Raw genomic sequence first — 25,845 nt, 5'->3', positions numbered from 1 at the left:
CTAAAGGAACACAACTGTCACGGGACAAAGCCACGGCCGCGGATGTGTTTTTTCGACCTGGTTGCTAACACGCGCGGAGAGGCAGAAGTGTGTGTGTGCGGCACACCCTCTCCACGCCCCTCCGCACACGCGGGCACATCCACGCGCCGCCGCTCGCCCCACCCCTCGCGGCACGGCCCTTCGCCGCTCGTACCTTTCCCCGCGGGCCCGCCGAGGGGGTCCTGCTCTTCGGCACCGCCAGGGGGCGCCGGCTCGGGATGCTCTGGCTGCGGCCGGAGGGGCTGAGAAGCGGGCGGCGGCGGGTCCGAGGGCTCCAGCTGCCAGGGAGGGCTGTCTGCGGCCGACTTCAGTCGCTCTCTGGAACCCTCTTTCTTTGGTTTGATGAGTTTGACTAAGGCTTTGGCTCCAATCCAGTGGTTTTTCCTAGTTATGAGCAGATTGTTAGGAGGACGCAGCCGACCTGTATTGCCCCTCCAGCAGGTCATGGGGTGGGGGGGGGGGCCCTATGGGAGCTGGACTTCCCATCACAAGCCTGGAAGCCATTAATATGGGCTCAGAGTGATGGCGCTCTTCGTCACCATAATCACTGGATTTGGGGCTCGGGGGCTGGAAATTCATTCTCAATTTGGGGCCCAGGGATGGTAGAAACGTGCGCTGAGGCAGAAACCCACCAGCCTCTTGGGAAAACAGAACTTCAAACACGGCCACGGACTCCTGATTATCTGTGCTAACCTCATCCATGTCTGCTGGTAATTTTTCTGTCAAAATGCTATTTCGGAACAGAATCACGGACTTCCTCGTCTTCTGTTAAAGTTAACAGTGAGGGAGGTGGGCATTCTTTGCCCAGCCCCTGGCACCGAGGAGTCGGGGAGAGCGGGAGGCAGGTCAGGAAGAGTAGGCCGTTTCAATTAAAACCAGCGAATTTCAAAAGTAAACGACGGAGCCGCAGCTGGCCGGAAATGGGGGCATTCTGACAGAACAAAAAAACTGGCTCTGAAACTAGAGAGCACCGTGTCTACATGACCCACTCCGTCTCCTCATCTGGGCCTCCATTTCTCCGTCAGACAGAAGCAGGGGACTGAGGGTCTGAAATTCTGTGCTTCCCCAGAGAAGCCTCGAGGCTTCCAGGCGATTCTGACTTTGAGGCTGGGCCGGGACAGGACATGGCAGGACCGGCCCAGACCGGGGGAATCCTGCTGGGTGATGCCGGCCCCGCGGGGAGACGGAGCGGGCCCCACAGCCAGGGGCCGCTGCTCCCTGGAGGAAGAACGTGTTTGTGTTTGGGGGAGGCCCAGGGGCTCCCGCTATACCAGCCTCCTTCCCCGGAAACGGCAATGTGCTTTGCAACGTCCTGTGAAATCCCGAGGCACAACCTGACGCGGCAGCCCGTGTGTCCCGTTTTAATGGCTCCAAAACCACAGACTCTCCGCCCCCTTGAAAAGGCTGGGGCTACACTGAGCCCACGTCTCCTCAGGGTCAGCTGGCATCCACGGTCCCTCACAGGACAAGGCGGAGTGCCCAGCGCGGGGCACAAGGTCTCCCTCCCTCTGTCACGGAGCAGCCGGCACGGGCCCAGAAGCCGGGCGCCGCTCCAGACGGGAGCAGTCTCACCCCACTCACGAGCACAGAAGCCCTCGGCTCTGGGTCTAAGTCCCGGCCACTTCAGCCAACTCACTTCTTGGGGGCAGGGTCATAGAACTTGTACTGATCCATGATCTTCTCCTCCAGTTTCTCCTTATGTCTCCGTAAGGCATTTAATTTGTCTCTGTGGAGAGAGAGGAAGGGAAGGGCGGGGGGATGCTACCACTCCAGTTTTAAATAAACCGTGAATTTACTTCCTCAGGCCAGCCTGGGGCCTTTTCTGGGATTCAGACATCCTGGTGCTCGTGACCCTCACAATCACGAAGCTGGGAATGCGCCAACGGAGAGGTCTGGCACGGGTCCAGGCAGCCCTTGAGGTGCTGAATCACCTAGGGTTTGGGTGCGAGTCAACTCAGGAGAGCAGATCCCTAACCACCTGAAAACCTGCATGTTTCTAGAAGCTCTAAGACTCAGCGGCCAGGCCTTTCAGGACACTGAGCGCTCGGGGACGGACACAGCACTTGCACAATAATACCTTGGGTGAGGGGGTGGGAAGGGGTGTCCTCAGTGAGTCAGGTCAGCAAAGTCAGACCTCTGACCTGGACCCATTCCAATGCTGGTTTCTGAGAACATTCCACCAGGGCAAACTCAAATGCTTTTGGGGCCAGCCAGTGAAGATAAGGAGGAGCAAAGCAGGCCTGAAGGAGCAGGGGAGCAGTGGGCACGGCAGCCCGGGCAGATGGCCGCTAGGCAGGGATGCGTGGGGCCTATGGGGCAGACCTGCCAATATTTTCAGAGAAGAACTTAGGTCATGAAGCAACATGTCTGATTTCTAAATATTGCAAACGACTTCACGTTTCAACAACACAAAAAGACCAAGACGCCTGGGCCCTGGGGCTGCCAGAGGGCATCTTTGTGTCCCAGCAGTCTGGCCTTCCTGATGCGAAGGGTGTGCTCCTGGCTTGCTTTATCTCGGGAGTCACAGGGGCGGTGCCCTCTCCACGCACTGCCCACAGGCTGCCACCCGGGTCCCGGCAGGCGCCACAGCTCGGAACCCCGGTGTCCTCGTTAGAAAACAAGGCCTCGGAAGCAGAGGCAGGTGCTCAGGCATCTCTGTCGTGGAGCTGCAGGGGCTCCAGCCAAACCAAGGGCTGAGACGTCACCGCACAACGAATCCCTGAGAGTGACAGCCCCATGAACCTCTGGCGCCCACCGGCAAACCCCACTCTGCTCCCAGCCCCCTGGCCTGATGTCTGTGCTGTTCTTCTGTCCTCACTGCCATGCTGCTCGGCCTTGGGCGCTTCCGCTGCCGTGTGGCCCCACAGATGCACAATGACTCCCCGCGAGCCGGCACCGCACCCCTGCCAGGGCCCAGAACGGTGCTTGGCTCAGTGCGGGCTCTGGGAGGCCTGCTGCAGCCCGGGCATTCCACAGACGCTCTCTAGTGCAAAATCACCATCAAATCATCCTCCCTTGGGCACCAGGCTCTTACTCTTCTAGTTGGCACCTGCCCAGCCCGCTGCTGGCAGTTTTTATCAGCTGGGTTACAGGCGGCCACTTCAGTCAAGTCAGTCGGATCTGCCTGAAATTTACAGCGTGGTTTTCAATGTAAAGCAGTGTCCAGTAGGTGGCGAGCCCCTGCCACGGGAGCAGACGAAGCCAGAAAGGTAAAGCAGCACCATCGGTACATTAGAGAGCGGGCCAACGCACCGGCATTCACCATGACTGTGTCCTTCCGCAGCCAGCTTCCTCCTGCGCTCCCCGGCTGGCCGGCCATTCCCACTCATGAGGGAGGCCAGCCCATCCACCACGGCACAGAGTGGTGACCACCCCCCCCCCCACCCACCGATCCAGGAGATGGATCTTGGATTACTCAACTTCCAAACCATGGGGTTTCCAGGACCGGGGCTCCTCCTCCGGACCCCCGTTTCTGGCAGCTTCCTAGGCCCTGCTAGACCAGCATCCTTCTGGAAGATGCATCCTTTCCAGCAAATCCAAACTCCTGAGTTGTGCACAGAAGCCCTGCTCATTTAGCTGAGCACCCACCCCTTGTCCAGCCTTCTCTCCTGATGCTCCGTGCACATACCCTGCACCCAGCCCACTGCTGGGGTGCACCTTCAGGTCCCCCGCCCACCTGCCTGCCTTCTCCCCATCCATGTCCACAACGAGCCCCATCTCCCACCGCCGTGCTGCCTTCCATGGAGCTCAGCAGGTGCCCAGCCTGGACGTGCTCCTCACACAGCCCGCCACCCCTCCCAGTTCCTGGCCCCCAGGGAACTGGGTCTGTGCACCCCACGGGGCCCAGGCCAGAGCAGGCACTTCCGCTAACAGCAGCTGAGGGGGGACAACCACAGCACGGCAATGACCCACTTTCCAACAATACAGGAGAAGAGAGACATAGGGGCAGAAAGACGCCAGTATGGCACCTGTCCTCAGCCTTCCAGTTGGATTCTTCCCAGAGATACTTCTCATTGGCACTGTCTTAGTTTTGAAAGTGACCTTAATTCCAAAAGCAGATTCTGAAGCTTCTGGTGGTGGGCGCTGCCTTGGAAAAGTGAACAGAAGCCAACCACCACCACTTACAGAAACCTAGAACCATTCCAGGGAAGCCAGGAGAAGGATGTGTTGGTAAGGTGGTCCGTCCTCTGGACGCCAACAGGCTAGGGCCATTCTCTGTCCCCACTGTCACAGGTCCTGGATGGGGCCGGGGAAGCTAGAACCTCCCCCCACTTTGTCTATAGGCGTCACCCCACACGTGCCCTTACATGTACTGCTTCTGCTCCTCGTGGTACTGCTCCTTACTCTCCATGTTCTGCTCTAGAAGCATCTGGTTCTGCTGGCTCAGCAGCTGGATCTGGCTCAGGAGGTGATGATTTTCTTCCTCCAAGTTCCCCTTGAGACGGGAGAGCAGCTACAACACAGAACAACAGCGTTTCAGACACCTCGCCATCCCGTGATTCCTCTTCTGGGAGCATGGCTTCCAGGGGAAGGGCCACGTGCCCGGGGCCATGCGCCCCTCCTCTGCCAGTGAGAACTCGCAAGGACCAAACTAGCCAACGGCATAGAAAGAGCTGAACTCCCTCTGCACCTGCCCTGCCCAATCTGGCAGCCACCAGCATGTGGCCATTGAGCACTTAGAGCATAGCTTGTCTGAACTGAGATGTGCCAAAGTCCACGACCGATTTTGAAGACTTCGTAAAGAACATAAAAGATCTTTCTTTTTCATACACATCAAAACGATAGGGGCGCCTGGGGGGCTCAGTCAGTTGAGCAGCCGGCTTCGGCTCAGGTCATGATCTCACGGTTTGTGGGTTCGAGCCGCTAGCTCAGAGCCCGGAGCCTGCTTTGGATTCTGTGTCTCCCTCCCTTTCTGCCCCTCCCCTGCTCACACTGGGTCTCTCTCAAAAATAAACATTAAAGAATTTATCTTTAAATTTCCTATCATTTCCACCTGACACAAACTATTCTTTTGATTTCTCCCAGCCGCTACAACTGTAAGACAGTCTCAGTTCGTAGCCGTATAGGAACAGGCAGCGGGCTAGACATGACTCACGGGCTGAGGTCTGCCAACTCCTTGTCACGGCTGAGGCAGCAGGAAAATCCCAAGCTCTGGCCTCACACAGAGCTCCGTTCCACTCCCACAGACCCCCGTCTGGGGTCTCCTCAGAAACCCTAAAGCACCGCCCTCTGACAGCCTGGCCCCTCCTCCCACATGCGCCCTTGCCCCAGCCCAGGGGGCCGTGAGGCATCTGGGCCTTGGTTTCCTCAGCTGTGATGTCCCCCAGGGCTACCACGAGCTCAGAGGAAAAGGCCCGAGAGGGTTTCTGGACCAACAAGAGGCAGGAGGAGTGGTGTCCTGGGGGCGGTGCCATCCTTGGGACGGTAAGGAGCTGGGAGGGACCGGAGCTGCTCTCCCTGCCCAATCCCCTCTGCTGTGGCCTTATCTATCCTGGGGTCTGCTTGCGATTTCATCGAAGATGGTACTGCTGTCTCAGAAGACAATTTCCAACTAGTGCCCCAAAAGGGCTACCTCTGCCCGTCCGGCAGGCACTTCCGGGTAAGCAGGATCCAGGGCCAGAGGCAGTCATCCACGCCATTTCCCGAGAACAGCGTGGATACTGGATTGTGAAGATGAAAGTGTAGACACAGCCAAGGGGACGGAAGTAAGTCTGTGCTGTGCTGTCCCCACGCTGTGAGACGCACGGGGCAGATGGAAAGGTGTTTCTAACACGTCTCTGCCAATCAGGGCGTCTGTCTCCCCTTTAAATGCCCCAGTACCCCCTCGGCCCCTGCACCACCGTCCACAGGGGCTCCGAATGCCGACGCCAGCGAGGACCTGTGCCCGTCCCCAGGCCTCACCTCGCAGCGGTTGTCCAGCTTGGTCAGCGAGAGGTCCATGCTCTGGTGCTGCTCCTTCAGCTCGTCAAACCGAGCCTGCCAGCGGTTCAGCTCCAGCTGCGAGCTGTTCAGGGAGGTCTTCAGCTCCTTGGTGTGCGCGTGCAGCTCCTCATACTCCCCCTTCAGCTGGCGGTGCAGGAAGTTGACCCTGGGGGCGGAGAGTCACAGGCCAAGGGCTGAAGAGCCGTCCCTGCTGAGCCTCGGTTCTTTCACATGTGAAATGAGGGGGTCGAACAGAACCAGCAGTGTTCAAACTGTATTCTTTGGGGTTCGGTGAGGGTCCCCGACGGTGCGCCCACACTGGGCCGGGGGAGGCAGAGTGGGCGGGCTCAGCCACCTGCCCAACAGAGCGTCACTGCTATGATGTCTTTTACCCCTAAATTTTTGGCTTATATGCATATGTACTTGGAAAAAACGGTTCAGTTCTTAGCATTTTTTTTTTTTTTAGAAACACAGAACCAGAACATTTTTGCTCTAAAATCCTCTATGTCTGGCTCTCGTTCCCAATTTCGAGCTCCTTTCTAATTTCAACTCCTGACATAAATAAAATATGAGATGCCAGGGTCTTATGGAAATCCACTAAAATTTTCATCATCATAACTATTATCCAACTGGGGTTTCTCGGGGGAAGACTTGGATCAGAAAGTTCCAGTCACTGGAGACTCACAGATTTTGTCTGGACACAGAGATGTGTCTTGCTTGCCCCGCACGCTTCCTCTGAGTGGATCAGCATGCCAATATTTAAAGACCTGAAAGTCCCACATCAACCCTCTCATGTCCAGTTTCTCTTGAGAAAAAAGGATAAAATGGAAAGATGGCCTGAGAGTGGGGAGTCTGCTGCCTGGCTGACAACCTCCAGCTGGTGTGTGTTCCCCACGCCACTATCCCCTATCGCTGACACTCCCTCGGCACCGGAGCATGTGGCCCCAGTGCACATTCACGCAAGGACGTGGAAAGACCGGATTCAAATCCTAACTTTGGCATTACCTGGTTTTGAACAAATGTGCTCACCTCTGAGCCTGTTTCTTATCTGTTAAAAAAGGCGGGGGGTGGTGTTGGGGGAGGGTAGGTAATACTAGGACGGCTGATGTGCGGTGAGGTCCCCAAGATCACGGACCCGGCGGACCACGAACCACTGCTCCCTGGGAAAAATGCACAGTGTAGTTCCTGGGTGTTCTAGGTACAATATTTTATTCACCTGATCAAGACATTCCTTATTTTATAGTTTTATATCTTAAACACACTGCTTACCATATGCTCACGGCCGTAGCACCATGGCTGCTGCCTGATTAGAACTTACGTAACGAGCACCTGCCCCGTAAGGCCAGCGCTGCCTCGCACAGAGGAACACAGGACGACACTTCTTGCACCCCACTTGGTGGGTATTGTAATAGTAAAATTGCCATGAAAGAGGACAAAACTATCAAAACCCCACAGGTCAAAGAAAGGACGCTTACTCGCAGTACAAGAACTCCAAGAGGAAGGAAGAGGGTCCCTGCAGGACCTCAGCTGGAAATGTGCATGTTGGGGCTCCCGTACCGGGCCACCCCGGGCAGGCACATCAATCTGGGGGGCATTTTAGGAAGGATGTGAATTCACAACAGGGAATGCGTGACTACTAAGAATCAGTGGTGTGTCCTTCGTGAGGTCGGTGTGGCCTACATCAGATGAGGGTCCGTGCCCGATACAATGTGTCTCCTGAGTCCTTCCATCCCAGCAACGAGCTGGAGCCCCTCACTTGTGTCACCCAGCTGTGAACAGGGCAAGGTTTATAAAAATACAGGTGTGTGGGACACCCAGGTGGCTCAGTCGGTTGAACATCCGACTTCGGCTCAGGTCATGATCTCGTAGTTCCTGAGTTCGAGCCCCACGCGGGGCTCTTTTCTGACAGCTCGGAAGCAGCTGGAGCCTGCTTCAGATTCTGTGTCTCCCTTTCTCTCTGCCCCTCCCCCACTCGTGTGCGTGTACTCTCCCTCTCTCAAAAACTAAATAAACATAAGAAAAACTTTTTAAAAAATAAAGATATAAAAGTACTGGACTGCCAGGGGCCCCCGCTGACCTCCTCTGGGCGGGGCTGAGCGGGTCTATGTGAAATCCTGGGCGGCAGCCGCCCCGCACAGAGCTCACCTGTCCAGCTCTCCCCGCAGTCGCTGGTTCTCGCCCACAGCCATGGCGCCCGTCCTCTGCTCCTGCTGCAGCGCCTCCCTCTCAGTGTTCAGGGCCTTCTCCAGCTCGTCCAGCTCCGCCTGACGCTTCAGCATGTCATCGTGCCTGGCGGAAAGAACACACCCGTTGGGTCCTGGGCGGGGACCTTCTTTCCCTCCAGGTACCTGACTCCCCAGAGGACTGCGAGGCCGCCAGAGAAGGCAGGGCTCCTCTGGAGGCTTCTCCCTGCACAGCTGAGGGGGACGGGGCAGGGGACAGGCAGGGCGAGACGCAGGACAGCAGAAAAACAGGAGAACGGTGGCTGGGAGAGGTGTCGGGCCAGGGGTCTCCTCCAGCCCCACAGCCGACCCCACAAGTCTCCGTGGTCCCTTGGACTCCCCGTCAAACCAGCTGTTCCTCCTCCCGCCGCCTGGGGACACCAAGGCCAAGTTTCCTGCACCCTGAGCCCTTCTCTTCGGGGGTTATGGCTACATTACTCGGTGGTTCACTAAGCACAAACACATCTAAAAGAAACTACAAAACAAACAGCGGAATTCCACCAGGCATAACAGTTAATCCCTCTTCATTGGGGCCTGGGTCAGCCCTCCGCCCTCCTCTCCTCGGGAACTGGGTGCCCTTGTTCGGAGCCTGGCCTTGCTGCCCGGCCAGAGGCTTGCCTCATGGGGCCCAGCGGCTGCTGGCGGCTAATGCTTCACTGTCACCCGCCCACAGCCTCTTCTCAGGATTCCCAACCACAGCCCTCCCCCCTCCCTACCCCTTGGACTTTCCTCTCCTTCTTCGGCCTCAGTCTCTGTGGGTTACTACTCTGCAGCCGTCTCTGGGGGGCGGCAGAGCACAGGAGGATAGACCCCTTCACAGGGGTCCCGGGGCTGTCCCTACTTGCTGGAAAGATCTGTGTTGCCAGATGACTCAGGATCTCCCCCAAATCCATGGCAACGACTGAGGCACCACCTTTCATTCATCCCTATTTGGGCAAATCCCTTCTTTGCAGACCCCTTCCTTGTCACAGTGTGACAGGGTGCCCCACCAGTCCTCACAGCTGCTCCCCTGCGCCCCCAGATCCCACAGCAGCTCCGCTCGCCCCACCTGACTGGGGCCTGGGCTAGTCGGGCAATCAGATCGGACACCCACTCAGGCGGCTGTTTAGTGACAAACTTGTGCGTGGCCGCCTGCCGCTCTGTGGAGCGCGTACAGCTGGGGGAGGAGGCTCCGTCTAGCTTCTCAGGTGGAGACATTTCTCATCCAGGCCAACAATTCTGAAGAAAGCCACCCAGGTTTGACCAACTGGGGCCACAGGCAGATGTCTGGGGCTCCCTGAACCCTGCTTCCCTGCAGCCGTGTCTTGGACAAGCCCACAGGGGCATCTGTGACCACTAGTGAGCGTCCAGCTGCGGGACAGACTCCGTGTGTCCTGCTCACCGGTGAACACAGGTACAAGGTGTGGCACCTGGTAAATATTTATTAAGGGAGCGAAGAAACGAGCATCCAATTTACAAAGTGCCATCACCTCTGTGCTCCAGGTGCCTATACTCCCAAAGCCATAGCCCCGCTGCAGACGGGCCAAGGGGGACTCCAGCCCTCTGTCCAGCCAGTGAAAATTCAAGTAACACAGTAGGTCTGCCTGTGCTCCTGACCAGGAGCCAGAGGGGGAACAACAGCAAACCCCCTCAAGGCCGGTCCAAACTCCACCTGCAAAAACCTTTGCCTTCTAAACAGACACTAAAAATATTGTGAGACACGATCAGAACACAGAACAGAGTGTCAATGACAAGACGCCTAAGGGCCGGGTGAGCAGTGGGCAAGGTTCCGAGTTCTGTGAACGCTTTTGGCTCCATTTCGTTAGCCAACCGGAAGCATCGCTGGCCAGTCCGGACATGGAACCAGGCACAAAGTACACTTCACCGAGTGCCACATGAACCTAGGAGGGGCTCGGGAGGGGAAGGGGGATGGAGATGCCCGGAGGCACAAGATGCTAATTTGGGCTGGAAGGCAATGTCTTACTAGAGACAGGGGCCGTAGCAGCCCCTGAAGGAAGGAGCTGTGTGTGGAGGAAGCAGGTGGAGGACCCCAGAGAGAGGCAAAACGGAAGCAGTGGGTGAGTGAATAACTGAAGAGCATCACCTCTGGGCCCTCAGCATCATCAGACGCCCTTACAGCTTTGCAGCTCAATGACCAAGACCAGTCCAAGGAGATGCTGTCAGCACGGACAGCAACGGAAATGGGTAATCAACTGCTCCCTCCTACACAGCTCTGTGGGCTCAAGCGCCTAGTGCTCTATAGAGACACAGCTCTCTCCTGGGTCAGAGTCAAGTGCACGGCACCCCTCCCACCAGACTCCAGGTCCTGCCACACCTGCCCAGGGGCCGGGGGCACTCAGGGAGCTGCCGGGGGCAGGAGCTCAGACCAACAATCCAGGACCCTACTTTGAAAAGTGCAAAGTTAAGATCTGTACGTTTCAATACACATAAATTTTAGATTTAAAAAAGGAAAGGAGTGGGGCGCCTGGGTGGCTCAGTCGGTTAAGCATCCAGCTTCGGCTCCGGTCAGATCTCACGGTTCGTAGGTTCAAGCCCCGCGTCGGGCTCTGTGCTGACAGCTAGCTCAGAGCCTGCAGCCTGTTTCAGATTCTGTATCTCCCTCTCTCTCTGACCCTCTCCTGCCCCAGCTGTCTCTCTCTGTCTCTCAAAAATAAATAAAAAGCATTAAAAAAAATTTATGGAAGGAGGGCAGGCAGATGGAGAGAGAGGTATGACTGAGAAGTAGATGGAGGTTTCACTATACTGTTCTGTTTGCTCTCTATATATTCACAAGCTGCCAAAATCAAAGGCTGGAAAGAACACATTCCAGGGAATGCTGGGAAAACGAGGCTGGGGAAGCCCACGGGAGCGTGTCCCTGTAAAATGGCAGCTGCGGTGGTTTGGAGAAGAAGGGAGAGGCAGTGGGGATCCTTAGGGAAGCAGAGACCCCCAAGGCTGGGTTTCCCAGAGCTGGGACTCGGCACAGCACCCCCTTCTCACTTGGGGACCCTCCTGTCACTTGGCCTCCAGCCGCACAAACTCGTCCAACCACCAGGAACGACTTTCGACAGACTTCCCTCTGGGAAAGGCTGGGTGTCCCAGGTGGTGGGCAGCAGCCACTGAGAGGGAAGGCTCAGGCGCGGGGCAGGGATGCGAGCCGGGGGGCCGGGGCGGGGGCGCCCCAGACGCCCGCACACACCTGTCCCGGAGCTCCTTGTGCTCCAGCTCCAGGTTGCGATGCAGCGTCTTCAGGCAGCTGTGCTGGCAGATGAGGGCCTCGTACTCCGTGGACTGGCGCTCGTGCAGCGCGGCCAGGTGCTCATGGTCCTGCAGCAGCGCCTCGTAGGCCGCCGTCAGCCGCTCCTGCTGCTTCTGCAGGTTCTCGTTCTCGCTCTCCTTGGCCGTGTGCTGGTTCTGGAGCAGCGCGTACTGCGCAGTGAGCGTGGCGCTCTGCGAGCTCAGGGTGGAGTTCTCCACCTGCAGGGGGGAGAAGGTTCCGCCTCACTGTGGGCAGGGCCCTGGGGAGCCGCACGCCCCGTGTCCCCGCTCACAGTGACCGCGCCGAGAGCCGTCAGGAGCCGGAGGCAGACACCCAGACAACAGGGACCTTCAGGGCAGCCGACACCCAGCCGCTGAGGGCAGTTCTATCTGAACTTGAGAGACCGCTCTGGGAAGAGGCATCACCAGACAGTCAGAGGGGGCTCTCGTCCCGCACCCTCCCGACATGGGAGCTTTTGGGACCAATCATGTCCTTTCTCTGGATAGGTTCCTTGGGCACCCTCTTGGGCTACTCAAACACACCTATTTCCTAGAACAAGTAGAAAACCAGTAATGGTGTAGAACACCTGACCACCACCCCCGGCCCCCCAACTGCTGTTTATAGAACCCCCACCCAACAGCATCCCAAACTATCAGAAAATTGAAGACAGAGCACTGCCCGACTCCTCTGGGGGCCGGTGTTGCTGACGTCCAACCAGACGAAGCCGTCACGACAACCACCACCACCAAAACCAGCAACCAAGAACCAACATCCAATTTTGTTATTTTAATAGAGCAAATTCCAATGTCTTTGCCAAATAGTTTCCTGTTTAGTGTCCTGACCCATGTTCCATATTTTCAAACACTTTTCTCGAAACGGCATCAATGAACTATTAATTCGTTTCCTCACAATGTATTAACCATAAATAAAAACCAACATCCTCAAAAATGTGGCAAGGACACCAGTGTCGTCAGACGCTCTCAAAAGCTTGGCAGCCACTCTACGCCCTTCATGTCCCTCGTGGAGATTACAAATCCACAAGGTCTCTGCCAGGTTTTATAGTAAATAAACCCAATTAACTCTGTCGAACTTAACTGAGCCCAGAACCTCTTTTCCAAGTCATGCCCGGTAAAAGCTTAAGGAAAAAACTTTGAGGGGTGCCTGGGTGGCTCAGTCGGTTAAGTGTCCAACTTCAGCTCAGGTCATGATCTCACAGTTCGTGGGTTCAAGCCCCATGTCGGGTTCTGTGCTGAGAGCTCAGAGCCTGAGGCCTGCTTCAGATTCTGTTTCTCCCTCTCTCCCCCCCCCCCCATTCGTGCTTGGTCTCAAAAATAAACTATATATAAAAAAAGAGAGACTTTGAGAAACAGACAAATCCACAGGTCCAAGCAGAGCAAGGTTTCAGCCCTGAAGCCACACGCACTCGGTCACTAAAAATTGCTATGAACCCGCACCACCTTCCAAGACCCCGAGGCTGGGCACTGCTGTTTGCAAAGAGCCAACACAAAACGAAGGTGCACACGCTCTCCCATGCTCGGAGGAGCCCGTGTGGCGGGATGGGTCTAGGGGACGCCCGTGGCTGCACCCTCACTCACCTGCAGCGTGGCCGTCTGAGTCTGCAGTGTGGTGTTGTGCTCCTGCAGGAAGGCGCTCTGCTTCTGCAGCGTCAGAATCTGACTGCTGAAGGCCACGTTCTGGGTCTCTAGGTGCTGCAGCTGTTCCTTGAGCAGCTGCTTCTCAGCCTGCAGAGCTGCGTTCTAGGGGACGGGGAAGCACGGGCTGTCAGACACCAGCTCGGAACCACGAACCAGCCACAGGCACTGGGCTTGGAAGGAAGGCTCGAGGGCTGATGCTTTGGGGACTAAAGCCAGAATCCGCCAGGTGAGAGGAGTAATGTTTTCCTCTCGGAAAAGATGATCAACAGAATTGGGGGGCGAGGGGAGAGAGCTACTTTTTGTGGTGTGTGCTTTTTAGACAAACGCATTCACGTCATGGCGATAGGGTTTCGGGCCTGAGCATCTGCGTGCAAGGCAGAGGCAAGCTGGGGTTAAAGCCGTGCCTTGTCTTCTCTCTGTAACGCGACTCTGTTTTCTGTTGAACACCCCGCAGGTGCACCTCTGTGAGCTTCTCCCACGGGACAGGGAGTCAAAGCCCGCGGCCACACCTCACCCTCCTCGGGAGCGACAGCAGGCAGGATAAGGCGGTTCGTGTTCCGGGAGACTGAGAAAGACCATGTAAGACATGCCACCACCTGGGCCAGGACACGGGCTATCTCTTCTGGCACGGGGCATAGGGTTGAACCTCTTAAACTCGGTCTCCACTTTCTCATCTGTCAGATGATAAAGACCATCACTACCTGCTTCACTGGGTTGTTGGGGGAGTCTGACAACATCAGGGGGTCAGACATGCGTCGGCAAACTTCTGCAAAGGGACGGGCAGAGTTCTGCAGTGGGCCAGGCACGCAGTCTCCACTGCAACCGCTTACCTCTGCCGTGACGGTGGGAAGGCAGCCACACGCGCTACGTAAACAAAGCGCATGTCTGTGGGCTGGCAGGCCATGCTCTGTCAACCCCGGGGGGAGCACTGTGGAAACGGGGCCGGTGCACAAGCAACGGGCCAAGCCTGATGAGCAGGCAGACAGGGACCCGCCGTGGGAAAATGTGAACGCGCGCCTTTCCACTAGAGAGGCTGACGAGATCTCAAATGACAAGACGCTCACAGGACTTGCCAGGACAACTCAAGAAGCATTCACTAGATCTGGGTAAATCTCAACAGATTCTGACATCTCGTGTCCTTTGTGGTACTGGCGGCCTATCACCAGGACAATCAACAGGGAGCGGGGGGCTGCTCGCCCTTGCTGAGCGACCGGAGCAGGGCAGCCACTCACATTGCGCTCCAGCTCAATGGCCCGGTCCTTCACTCGGAGCAGCTCCATGGTGGCTTCCTTGTGGCCGGGCCCCCAGGGCTCCTTCCCCTGGTGACCGGTGACCAGAGGGTCCGCAGGGTGTTTGAAAGAGTTCTCCAAGTGCTTCCCTTCCTGCTGGTTCTGCCTGAGGATCTCACACTCAGTCTTCAACTGCGGGGTGAGAGCAGACCAAGAAAAGCAGACTTGGGGCAGGAAGAGACTGGCTCAGAGCTCCGAGTTCATGGATGGAAGAACAGCCCCACAGCAAACCTGACCCCTCACCTGGCACCAGGGAAAGGCCAGACACCCTCCTTCTGCTCTGCAGGGAATGCACATAACCCACCCTGGGCTCCCTCTCCTTCCAGACATCTGCCTCAGTCTCGACTTCAACCACATGCCCTTAGCAAGTCTTCTCGCTTCCCTGAGCCTCAACTGTCCACTCCATAAAATGGCGGGGGGGAGCCTGGGGAATATGGACCAGGTGATGTTACAAAGCCCCTTCCAGATCTAGAACTGCTTTGCTCTAGATTCCTTGTTCAATCACGCAGCCAAGAAACATGCCAAGGCTTCAAAATGAGAGGTCAGGGGCACCTGGGTGGCTCAGCTGGCTAAGCGTCCAACTTCGGCTCAGGCCATGATCTCACCGTTCCTGAGTTCGAGCCTCGCACTGGGCTCACTGCTGTCAGTGCAGAGCCCACCTCGGATCCCCTCTCCCTTTCTCTCTGCCCCCCTCCTACTCGTGTTCTCTCTCAAAAGTGAATAAGCATTAAGAAAAAAAAGCCTTTGCTTAAAAAAAGAGAGCGAGAAGAGCACGTGCGCACTGGGAGCGGATGCCCCGACAAGACTCCTGCGCACCCACGCCCCTGTCCCATGAGACTCATGGCCTCTGCCTGGTCCTGATGCTCACAACCTCGCGTCGGTTCTCCTCAGTGCTGCTCTGAACGTGGCCTCCTCTCCCCGCCCCGCCCCCCCCCCCCCCCCCCCCCCCCCCCCCCCCCCCCCCCCCCCCCCCCCCCCCCCCCCCCCCCCCCCCCCCCCCCCAGGCCCCGCGTCTCAGCACATCTGCTCTGGGACGCAGGCGTCCAGGCCGGCCCTCTGCTACCCCCAGGGGCGGGGCTGGACAAAGTGGGGCAGGGGCCTCATGACTGGGACTCACAGTCTGCCACCAGAGGGGGCCACATCTTACCGCCTGGAGCTCAGTCTGCAACTGGTGGTTCAGACTGGCTTTCTCTTCCATCTGAGCTTCTAAGAACACGATCTTTTCTTCCTTCATGGCCAACGTCGTTTTTAACGCGGAGTCATTTCTGTCCTCCAAGATCTTGAACTTTCTGAAAAATACAAATATCCAATTGTACTTACAGGTCTCTTCCGTCTCCCAGCCGCCAACACCCGTCTCCTCCATTAAGCTCCTTTCCTCTTATTATTCTGCAGCATTTGGCCCAGAATTGTAGGGGCCAAAATCCATCTCCCAGAGCCCTCCCCACAGACACACACCTGGGCCCCCTCCAATGAAACGTCACTGCCGCAGTCTTACAGGTAGAGTCTGGGAGGTATTATCATGGCCACTTTACAGATGGGGAAACAGCCTCAGAAAGGTTAAGCATGAGGCCCCCTGGTGGCTCAGTCGGTTAAACATCTTGACTTGTGATTGTGGGTAAGGTCATGATCGCATGGTGCGTGAGCTAGAGCCCGGCACAGGCTTGGGATTCTCTCTCTCTCTTCTTTCTCTGTCCCTCCCCCATTCATTCTCTCTCAAAAATAAACAAACATTAAAAATATGACAGATTAGGCCATTAGCCCAAGATCAGAATGCTAGCTAGGTAAGTGGTAGCGCTTTTGCCACACCAATAGGCAGTTGGTCACATGTTATCCATCCTGTGGATCTTGACAGTTACAAGTTCAGCAAAAGTCCATGATACTGGATTTCCTTGAACAATGAGATCGTTTTGGAAAGAACCGCAGGCAAAGACTGCAACAGTGAAGTGTTTAGAAATTAAAGGTCTGGGAAGGGGAAAAGAGGGATGAGGGGGGTGGGACACAGAATGTGCAGGGCAGAGACCCCATTCTGTGTGACACTCTGATGGCAGATACAGGCTAATACACAAGGGTCAAAGCCCACGGAGTGTGCACCGCCCAGAGCGACTCCAATGCCCGGGGGACTTTGGGTGTCAGTGGGTCCTGGGGGGTAAGCCGTGCACCACGCTGGTGGGGCACACGGATTACAGGGAGGCTCCGCCTGTCCAGGGTGGGGGGCAGCCGCACAAGGCATTTAGGCAATCTCTATACCTTCCCCCTAACTTTGCTTTAAGCCTAAAGCTGCTCTAAAAAGTCTCTTTTAAAAAAATTAAGAGGGCTTTCCGCTGGACGGGAGAGTCTCCTCTCACCCCTCCCTGCGGCCCTCCGGGGAGACCCTCTGTAAAGGACACCAGCCCCTCCCTCAGACCACGTGACAGCAAGCCCCCGGGGTGAGCGGAGCGGGTAAGAGCCGGGAGAGCCCCCGCGGGGCAGGGAGGTCCTCACGCGTCGCCGTGGGTGCTCTCGTCCCGCAGCAGCAGCTCCTTGTGGAGGCCGACCTTCTCCAGCCCCTGGCTCAGCTTGTCCAGCTCGCTGCTCAGCTGCTGGCTCCTGAGCTTCTCCAGCACCAGGTCCTGCAGGACAGGAAGAGGCCGCGCGTGGGCCGGGAGCCCAGCAGGGAGGGCCCGGCACAGGCCCTTCTCAGGCCCGGGCAGCCGTCTTCCCGAGTCGTGGCCGACTCAGGTGTCCCGAGGGCTGAGCACAGTTCAACGGGACAGGTGAACCCCAGGGAGGTCCTCCGAAGGGAGGGCGCTGCGCTCTCCAGCCTCCCAGCACCGAAGGTGACCAGACACTGAGGCAATACGGGAAAGACGTGCGTTTCTGAAACACCATTTATGCTGACCTTTGAGTAGGGGCTTTGAACTCTAACAGGATCACCTTCTCTGGGGAGTAATGGAATTAAATGCTCCTTGCAGAGAATGTGGAACAGAAAAAGAGACAAAAGAGATCAAGGTTTACGTTAAACTCTGGCTGTGGTTTACTCTGCAAAAGCAGTTGCTCTCCGTTAGCCGGTTCACGTCGTGCACGTAGGCCCACCCTGCGCCCCCCACCGTCGTAGCTCTCCAGGCAGGTACTGCTGTCTGCCCGGTGCCCAGCGACCTGGCCCGCAGGCTGACCCCCGCCGGATCCTCAGGCCTTCGACGGCAGTGTGACAGAGTGGCGCTCGCCAAACACCCCATCAGCTCACCCCAAACGTCCCAGGCACCCAGCAGTGGGTGAAGCCAGGCGGGCAGCTCTGGCCAGCGAGCTGTGGGTGTGTGCCCAGCCAGTGTGCCACCTCCCGCTGCCTTTCTCCTGCCTCGGCAACTGCCCAAGCACTGTGCTGAGAAGTGGAGCCATAAACCAAAGGGGCCTGGAATGCAGAGTCACAGCACAGATGACGGGTCCCGGGGAGGGGGGTCACCTGGACTCCCGTGAGTGAGAAGTCAGCCTCCGGTGTGAGGATCTGCTGCGACTCTGGGCTTGACTATCACGGTGGCATAACCTGCCTTCTGCTTCCAGAAACAGGGACTAGACTGGGGGTCGTATTAGTGCTTCCTCTCCCCCCCCCCCACCTCATGATCTTCCTGCACGTGAGCATGGAGACTCCTCGGTGTCCACCAAATCTACCTCCTGTCCTCCCCTGCACACAGCTGAAACTCGCTTCCCAGCCTCGCCTGCAGCCAGGTGCGGCTGCGTGATTGCGTTCTGCACGGTGGAGCGCGGTCTTTCGTACTCCTGCTCTCCTCACCTGCCTGCCGCGGGCAGAGAAGCCGCCAGAAGAGGACTCCACTGTGGGGTGGCCGAGCCACAGGATGGAAGAAACCAGGTGCCCGAGTCACTGCATTTAAGGCTGCCCGTGAACAGCCACACTCAACTCCTACCTGCCTGAGACTCAACTCCTGAGCTAGGCCATTCAGATGCCGGAGTCACTACGAAAGCAGTTTATTCCCCCGCAAACACCGAAGGAATGCCCAGAGGGCCCGTGCAATAAATACTGGGGAAACAGGAGGACGTATACTTAGGACCTTAAAAATATTCCTACCCTTAGAACCCCTACTTTCGCTTCTAGGAGTGTAGTCTGAGAAAACAGATATGTATGCAAGGGTGTCCGGTGGTATCTAAAATAATGAAAAGAACTGGAAAGCCAAAAAACAATCGCAGTAAATCTACAGCATTAAAACCTTGTAGCCATCAGAAACCTGTGGCTTCAATCTCTTACTGTAATGAGAAAAGAAAGGCAGAGTAATAAGTAAACAACAGAAGAGCTTAGGACGTGGGAACGTAGGATGTCAGGTGTGTGTATGTGCAAAGGCACACAGGGCAGGACGGTACAGAATCAGCCAGGCGGGGAGCCACGGTCATCTCTGGGCAGGGAGACCGGGACAGGCGCTTTCCCTTCATTCTTTGCACCTGCAGACGTTATTCTGTTCATAATCGGGGGGCGGGGGGACACACACACGGTCTCACATCTGCTTGGGAGGAGGTGCCCCCGCCACCCCCCTCATCATGGGGCAGGGGCCCACCGGTGCCGGCTCACCTCCCTCAGGGTGGTCAGGGTCCTCGTGTGCATGGTGACCTGCTTGGTGAGGTCCCTGTTGTCCCTCTCCAGCTCCTTCAGCTTGCTGGCCGCGTCCCTGCAGCGGGCCAGCTCCTTGTCCAGGGCGCGGCTCTCCCTCTCGGCAGCGGACAGCTTGGCGGTGCTGTCATCCAAGACCGCCTCCTTGAGCTCCACCTGCTGCCACAGCCGCTTCGCCTCCTTCTCCAGCAGCTTCTTGTCCTTCTCCAGCTGGGCCACCTCCTGCTCCAGGGCCTTCCGGTCCTTCTCAGCCCTCTCCAGCTGCTTGTGGGAGAGCCGGAGGGCCTCCAGGTCGCGCTGCAGCCCCTGGTTTTCGGCCTCCAGCTCGCTGAGCTCCTGCTCCAGGGCCTGGGCCTTCTGGCTGCTGCTCTCCAGGGTCTGCTGCAGCCGCAGGTTCTCGGCGCTCACGCCCTGGTAGCTGAGCTCCAGGCGCTCCGACTTCTTGCTCATGGCCTTGAGCAACTCCACGTTCTTCCTCAGCTCCTCCTTCTCGCGCTCCAGCTCCTGGTTCTCCCTCTCGATCTGAGCCATCTTGGCACTGGTGAAGCGCATGGTCTCCACCATCCTGCGCAGCTCCAGGTTCTCCTCGTCCAGCTGCTTGTTGTCCCGCTCCAGGCCCTCGAGCTGCAGGGACACGTTCTGCAGGGTGTCCAGCGACTTCCTGAGCTTCCGGTTCTCCAGCGCCAGGCCCCGGCTCTCGCGCTCCAGGGCGTCCACCTTCTCGGTGGTGGTCTTCAGGGAGGCCACCTTCCTGGCCAGCGTCTCGTTGTCCTTCTCCAGCCGGTGCAGCTCCTTCTCCAGCTCCTCCACCCGCTCCACCTTCTCCTTCACCTGCTCAAAGTCCTTGTGCAGCTGCTCCTTCTCGAACTCCAGCTTGCTGAGCCTGCTGCTCGTCTCTGTCACCGTCTGGTGGAGGGCTTTGTTCTCCTTCTCGATGTCCTTCACCCGGGCCTCGCTGCTCCCCTGCGACCTCTCCCGGAGCGACCACACCGCCTGGTTGAGATGATCCTTTTCTTGCTCAAGATCCTTGATCTGCGGAGAAATACAATGTGAACAACATAGGAAGTGGCTGTTGCATGAGCAGATTTCAGTGATCTCGGTCTAAACTAGGAGGATAAATTGTAGGCCCCTGAAAGACCACCTGGAGCTGTCCCACTGTTTCCCAGGCCAAGGTCCAAGGCAGTCATTACTGAGTTCGAGCCAAAAGACATCCATAGCAGCCGCAGCGATTCAGAAATATAAACCACTTCCCGCCTCTTACTTAGAGGTAGGAAAGGGATTTCTCTGGTGCTCTTCGACCCAGGCGGCAGGAGGCCCCACGACCCGGGCCCGCCCACCTGGGGCCTCCCTGGGCGCTACTCTCCCCGCTGTACCCACTGCATGTGAGGTTCCCTCTGCCTTGAACACTGCCCACCCCCCCACCCACCGACCCACAGCACCTCTGGCCCCTGCTCGTCCTTCAGGCTCAGGGAGAGGGTCAGTTCGGTGACTTGAAAAAGCCTAGCACCCAGCAGGATGCTCTGCCTGGGCATCGTGACCCTTTCCCTGCCCAGACCCGGAGGATGGGCCACAGCTAGGCCTAGAGAGGGGCCTGGCTCCCAGCTGGCATCACCGAGCCACCGCGCCAGCACTGGGCTGCCTCCTTGGGCCTTTTGTAGCGTGAGCCCCACAAAGCCCAAAGGTCTGCCAGGGTCCTCTGGCGGGACACCACAGACATATACTCCTGCGGGGCTGTCCCCGCACTGCAGGGCTATCCCTGCACTGGAGGACACGTGGCAGCATGTCTGGTCTCCATCCCTAGGCCACGAGTACCTCTTCTCTCCTCCTCCAAACTACAACAATCAAAACCAGGACTGCCGGTGTCACCTGGGAGGCAAAAGCGGGCCCCTGTTCCGGCACTATCGGCTAAGAATGGCTGGTCTGAGGTGCGGCTGAGCTGGGCAGGCGGTGATGCACAGATCTCTGGTCAAGTGCAGGAAGTGGCTATGATCCAGGACCCTCCCTCCTGCAGCAGGGATCCCTGGGGGGGGGGGGGCGAGGAGGAGCCTTCACCCCCGAGGCACCGACCTGCCTGGCTCTGGTGGCCTTCAGGGACTCCATGTCACTCTGCAGCTGCTCCTTCTCTCTAATCAGCTCCTCACTGAGGGTCTCCAAGTCCTGGTTGCTCTGCTTCTCTCTCTCCAGCTGGGTCTGTAGCTTTTCAATCTGTAGAGCCAGGAGAAGACTGAGCCGTGCGAAAGTCACTTGCACGAAGCGAACTACGTTTTCAGAGAAACCAACACCCCGCCAGCCTCATAGGACACGTGGACAGGCCTCTTCTCAAGGGACAACGTCCAGGTGCCGTTCTGTAGCAACCTCAGCTCCTAGCTCACACCTTGCACTTTCGCCTCAGGGAGGTGGGGAGGGTCCTGGGCACCCACCAGCCGGGCAGCCTCCCTCTCACCTCACCCCTGCTCATCTTCATGGCCACGCTTTCGGCCACACCCACACCCCTCGCTTCTGTCTCAGGCCTTGTCCATTCTCTCGAGGGACAGACCACGCGCCCTGGGGCCACCAGTCCCCACTGCTGGATGTCCTACAGGGACTTCAGACTCGCCCACCTCCCTACCCTCTCCTCCAGGACGGCCACCTTGGTTGGCGACACTCCTGTTCACCCAGCTGCTCAGACTGGTCTTCCGATGCATCTTTCCTTCCACTTTCACCCTCCAAGTAAGTTTGTCACCAAGTCCTATCCTCTCTACCCGTACGACTCCCCCTCCACATGCCCCAGGTCAGACCACATTTCATCTTTTTTTTTTTTTTTAGAAGTTTACTTATTTTGAGAGCAAGCATGTGTGCAAGCAGGGGAGGAAGAGGGAGAAAGAGAGGAGAAGGAGAAGGAGGATCCCAAGCAGGCTCTGCATGGTCAGCATAGAGCCCAAGTCGGGGATCAAAGCCATGGACCATGAGATCATGACCTGAGCTGAAATTAAGAGTTGGATGCTCAACCAACTGAGCTACCCAGGTGCCCCTGGACCACGTTCCGTCTTGCCTGGACGACCACCCCATCACCATGGGTGCCAAGCTCTGGACTGGGTGGGACCCATCAGCTCCCGTCCTTCCTGGACGTGAACTACCTAGCTCGGGGCTTCTCACACTTTATCATGCCCGACACCCACATTTATCAGCGTGGTAAGTGCAGATTCTGACCTAGCAGGCTGAGGGCCAGCTCGGCTCCCAGGAGACGCCCGTGTTGCCGTTCCCAGACCGAGGGCTTCGTGGGTGCTGCTGTCCCTCCCTGCCAACCCTAAACTCCCTATCACTAGGGACAGGAGTTAGGGAAAAAGGCACAGACTGGTGCCAGAAGGACACGGGTTCAGAGTCTGGTCCCTTGCTGCTAATGACAGAACCACATGAGCAAGTTTCTATAAGTAACACGGGCCAGTGGCATCCATCTTCACCAGCTTCTGTCACAGCAGGTGCTCAGCACACGCCTGGCGGGTGGCAGGTGTGCCAGCGGCAGCGGACCCTCCCTGAGAGCATGCTGCCGGTGACGCGTACGGGAACAGGCAGTTATTACGGGTCATCACACAGAAGATGACTCTGGGCCAGAGCAGCTCAGTGATTCACCCAAGGCCGCACAGCGAGGACACAGCAGAGCTAGGACGCACACGGGTGGGCGACCCTCGGCCTGTGATGCACCCACCAGCTCCCCGCTGACCTCACGGGAGCCCTTTATGCTGGCTGCCCCTGGTCTCCCAGAGAAAGGCAGGTTACTCCAGCCTCTGCATTTCTGATTGCTCCTGCTTCTAGTCTGAAGACACGATGTTCCCACATGCCACCTATCACTGCTGGATGCCCACCGCCATCTTTCTCCCTTTCTGGTTCTTTCTGCTGTGGAACTGGAGTCCCTATTCTTACCCATCGCTGACGGACCGCAGCGGCCCTGGGGAAGCTCACTGGGCTGAGATGTGAGCTGGCCGTAGGCCTGTCAGCCCTGAGAGGCGTCCCCGTCCTTCCTCAGCACCTGGCTCAGGTTATGGGCCCCCAGAGCATGCGGGTGCCCCGGGCCGTCCCCCTCAGCCCTGGGACTGCATGCACCCTCTAAGGGTTGCCTTCCTGTCTCTGAAAATAAGGATTCTTTATTCCTTAGCTCAAGGTTTTCAACTCACAAGGTATCGACACAAAGTTATAGTCACGAGAGTGAGGGAGTTTCCCGGAGTTCCTTCAAAATTTCGTTGGTTAGAAGGAGAATATTAACTTCCGGGAACAACGGTTCCCACAGACATCTCAAACCTTAGCAAGCTTGCAGCCTGGGCTACGTGCGGGACGGCAGGAGAGCCGGGCTGGCACTGGGGGGTGGGGGCGTGGGGGCTCCAGGTCACCGTGTCCTGGCTGGCCCTCACCCCTCCTTTGTAGACACCTCCCAGGGCAGCTGTGCTGTCTGGACTTGTCCCAAGGCTGTGCCCTCCCGTATTCCAGGAGAGTCACTGTTGGGGCTGCGTTGTCCCCTGTGGGGCTGGGCCAGGTTAGTGGTTCACCTATTGACCGAGAAACGCCGGCTGATGACTGAGACCCACTCCGTGGAGACGAGAGCAGAGTGAGGGGACTAAGGCCAGGGAAAGGCAGTTCCCGAAGACCTGACGGACTCGTCCCTCTGGTGACGAAGCTGGGGGACGGGGGGAGAGACCAGAACCACCCACACTGGGTCAGCACAGATCCAGCCGGTCCCCGGGCAGGCTGAGGACAGGGAGCAGAGGCGCCCCCGCGGGCAGTAGGACCCCCTCTGCAGGGCTCCTGGCTCAGGACACAGGATGGCTCCAGTGTGGGAACAGTGGCACCTCCCTTTTACCAGGGAGGCTGTGCCCAGACATGCTCCCACGGGCTGTGGCGGGGGAGGGCTGCCATCCCCCTGGAGAAATGATCCAGAGAGGAAACAAGAGAAGGAACCGAGAAACGGGGGCGGGGGGGGGGGGGGGGGGGGGGGGGGGGGGGGGGGGGGGAAGGCCTCAGAAATAGTGCTGGGCAGGCAGCACACACTGCCAGGCCTGTCTGTGCAGAGGAGGGGCCGGGGTGGACCCCGAGGGGAGGGAGAGGTGTGAGTGGTCACCTCTGAGGCCGGCCGGGAGCTGGGCCAGCGAGATTACCACACGGCTTTCTTTGGCAGGCCCGTGAGGACCTGTGAGGCCGAAGGTTCTCATCTCTCAAAAGGTCACACTTTTTTTTTTTTTTTAATCTCAACTGAGGTCAGACTGCCATTTATAAAGACGTTTCCTGTGCTAGGCTCGTGTGAATCTAAAAACCCCGCCCGTCCAGTCACCCTCCACACGCTGCTCTGCATTAAGAGACAGAGCTCCAGAGGGCGTGCTTTCCGTTGTCCCGCACCTACCACGCTGCAGAGCACACAATGCTTCAAAGGGCAAGAAGGGTGAGTAACTGGAGCCTGGGAGGTCCCAGGAGGGGACTGCAGAGACCATTTCACAGAAGGAGGGGCGACCCCAAGCCTCACCCAGAGAGGAAGTGCGGGCAGAGCCAGCACCAGGGGACCCAGGCTCCTGCCTGCAGCTTAAGCTCCTACCTCTGGCGATGCAGCCTCAGTAAATGCGGCCGGCTGGACCAGCAGGCAGGTCGGGACAGCCAGCCAGATGGCTGAAAGCGCCGGCCCTGCACGGTGGCCAGTGGGCAAGGGCATCCTTGTCCTCTCCCTCAGCTGCAATCTGGCAGCTGGTGTGGTGAGAGGCCACAGGCAGGTGCGCTGTCGGCGGCGTGGGCAAGGCGTGCTGAGGCCCTGGGACCAACACGCGCAGGCAAGGCCGGGGCTCTCAACAGCCCCTGTGTGAACGGGGGTCCTCATAACCGGAAAACAAAGACGGTTTGGGAGCATCTGTCTGTCCCCTCAGAGGTCTGGGCTCTATGGGGCTAAATCGAAGACCCAGCAGTTGTCCTTTGAAAGGCAAATGCAACTCTCTTCTTCCCTCTCTTCTTCCCCATCCCATGAACCAAGAGAAAGGAGTGAGCTCGGCCTTGTTTTACCACCAGCAATGCCCTAAAATTGTCCATCGATGTCCTACACACACATACACACGTGCACGCACGTGTAAACGTCTGACATCACTGCTTTTTCTCTCTGTGACTCATCCTATGCTTTGTAGCAGTGCACTGTCTCTTCAAAGAGCACTGACTATGCCATGTGCCTGATCCTTTACCTCCGCTAACCCATATAATCCTTACAACCTCCACTAGCCCCATTTCACAGATGAAGACAACAAGGCACACGGGAGTCAAGTCCCACTGGGGCCACATTTGTATCTGCAGTGTAGGCACAAGCTACGCTGCCTCCGGTCAAGGACACGCTCATTCTCTATTACGATGAACTGTGGCTGCAGCGGATCCTGCATTTTCCCCAGCGGTGCACGCTCACCACCCCCCCGAACGCTCTGCCTGGCTGCGCACTGCAGGCAAGGGCTGCGCGAGGAGGGCGCCCACCCCCGGTGGGGGCGGTTACCTTCTTGCTGAGCTGCTGGTTCTCCTTCTCCAGCTCTCCGCACTTCAGGCTGCTCTCCTCCAGCGCCAGGGACGCGTCCCGCAGCCCCTGGATGGTGCTCTGGAGGCTCTGGTTCTCCTTCTCCAGCTTCAGGATGCGGCTGGAGGCACATTCGTTCAGTTCAAACACAAATGACTTCCGGGAGGCTGAAATGCAAAGTTGGGTCAGAGCCCCGGTTCCAGGAGCCTCTGCTTCCACTCTCTGCCCCCAGGGGTCTGCTGGGTGCCTCGCCCCACCCCCCATCCACGCTGTGCTGCTGTGCTCAGCACCCTAGAGACCTTCTCCAGTAGTTCCAGTCCCTCTGTGGGCTCAGCTGGGGTCTGGGGGAGCAACCCGGAGCGTAAGAGAAAAGCAGCTCACAGT

At 57.8% G+C, this 25,845-nt stretch overlaps 1 protein-coding gene across 2 annotated transcripts in view; it reads right to left on the bottom strand.

Moving 5' to 3' along the window:
- Positions 1 to 25,845, bottom strand: part of CCDC88C (coiled-coil domain containing 88C) — a 124,778-nt gene that overhangs the window by 17,209 nt on the left and 81,724 nt on the right. For both annotated transcript variants that reach the window (XM_029952986.1, XM_029952987.1), the window contains 13 exons: positions 25,444 to 25,628; positions 21,027 to 21,164; positions 18,921 to 19,991; positions 16,847 to 16,974; positions 15,513 to 15,654; positions 14,309 to 14,497; positions 13,017 to 13,178; positions 11,362 to 11,639; positions 8,107 to 8,250; positions 5,941 to 6,127; positions 4,347 to 4,492; positions 1,676 to 1,765; positions 194 to 423 (listed from right to left, as the gene is read on the bottom strand). In XM_029952986.1, coding sequence (XP_029808846.1) covers positions 194 to 423; positions 1,676 to 1,765; positions 4,347 to 4,492; positions 5,941 to 6,127; positions 8,107 to 8,250; positions 11,362 to 11,639; positions 13,017 to 13,178; positions 14,309 to 14,497; positions 15,513 to 15,654; positions 16,847 to 16,974; positions 18,921 to 19,991; positions 21,027 to 21,164; positions 25,444 to 25,628 — 3,090 coding nt within the window. The remainder of the gene's footprint in view (positions 1 to 193; positions 424 to 1,675; positions 1,766 to 4,346; positions 4,493 to 5,940; positions 6,128 to 8,106; positions 8,251 to 11,361; positions 11,640 to 13,016; positions 13,179 to 14,308; positions 14,498 to 15,512; positions 15,655 to 16,846; positions 16,975 to 18,920; positions 19,992 to 21,026; positions 21,165 to 25,443; positions 25,629 to 25,845) is intronic.

This window comes from Suricata suricatta, chromosome 9 (genome assembly GCF_006229205.1).
Source record: "Suricata suricatta isolate VVHF042 chromosome 9, meerkat_22Aug2017_6uvM2_HiC, whole genome shotgun sequence".
Classification (NCBI taxonomy): domain Eukaryota; kingdom Metazoa; phylum Chordata; class Mammalia; order Carnivora; family Herpestidae; genus Suricata; species Suricata suricatta.
The sequence above is the reverse complement of the archived record's forward strand: the minus strand, read 5'-3'. Positions and strand labels throughout refer to the sequence as shown.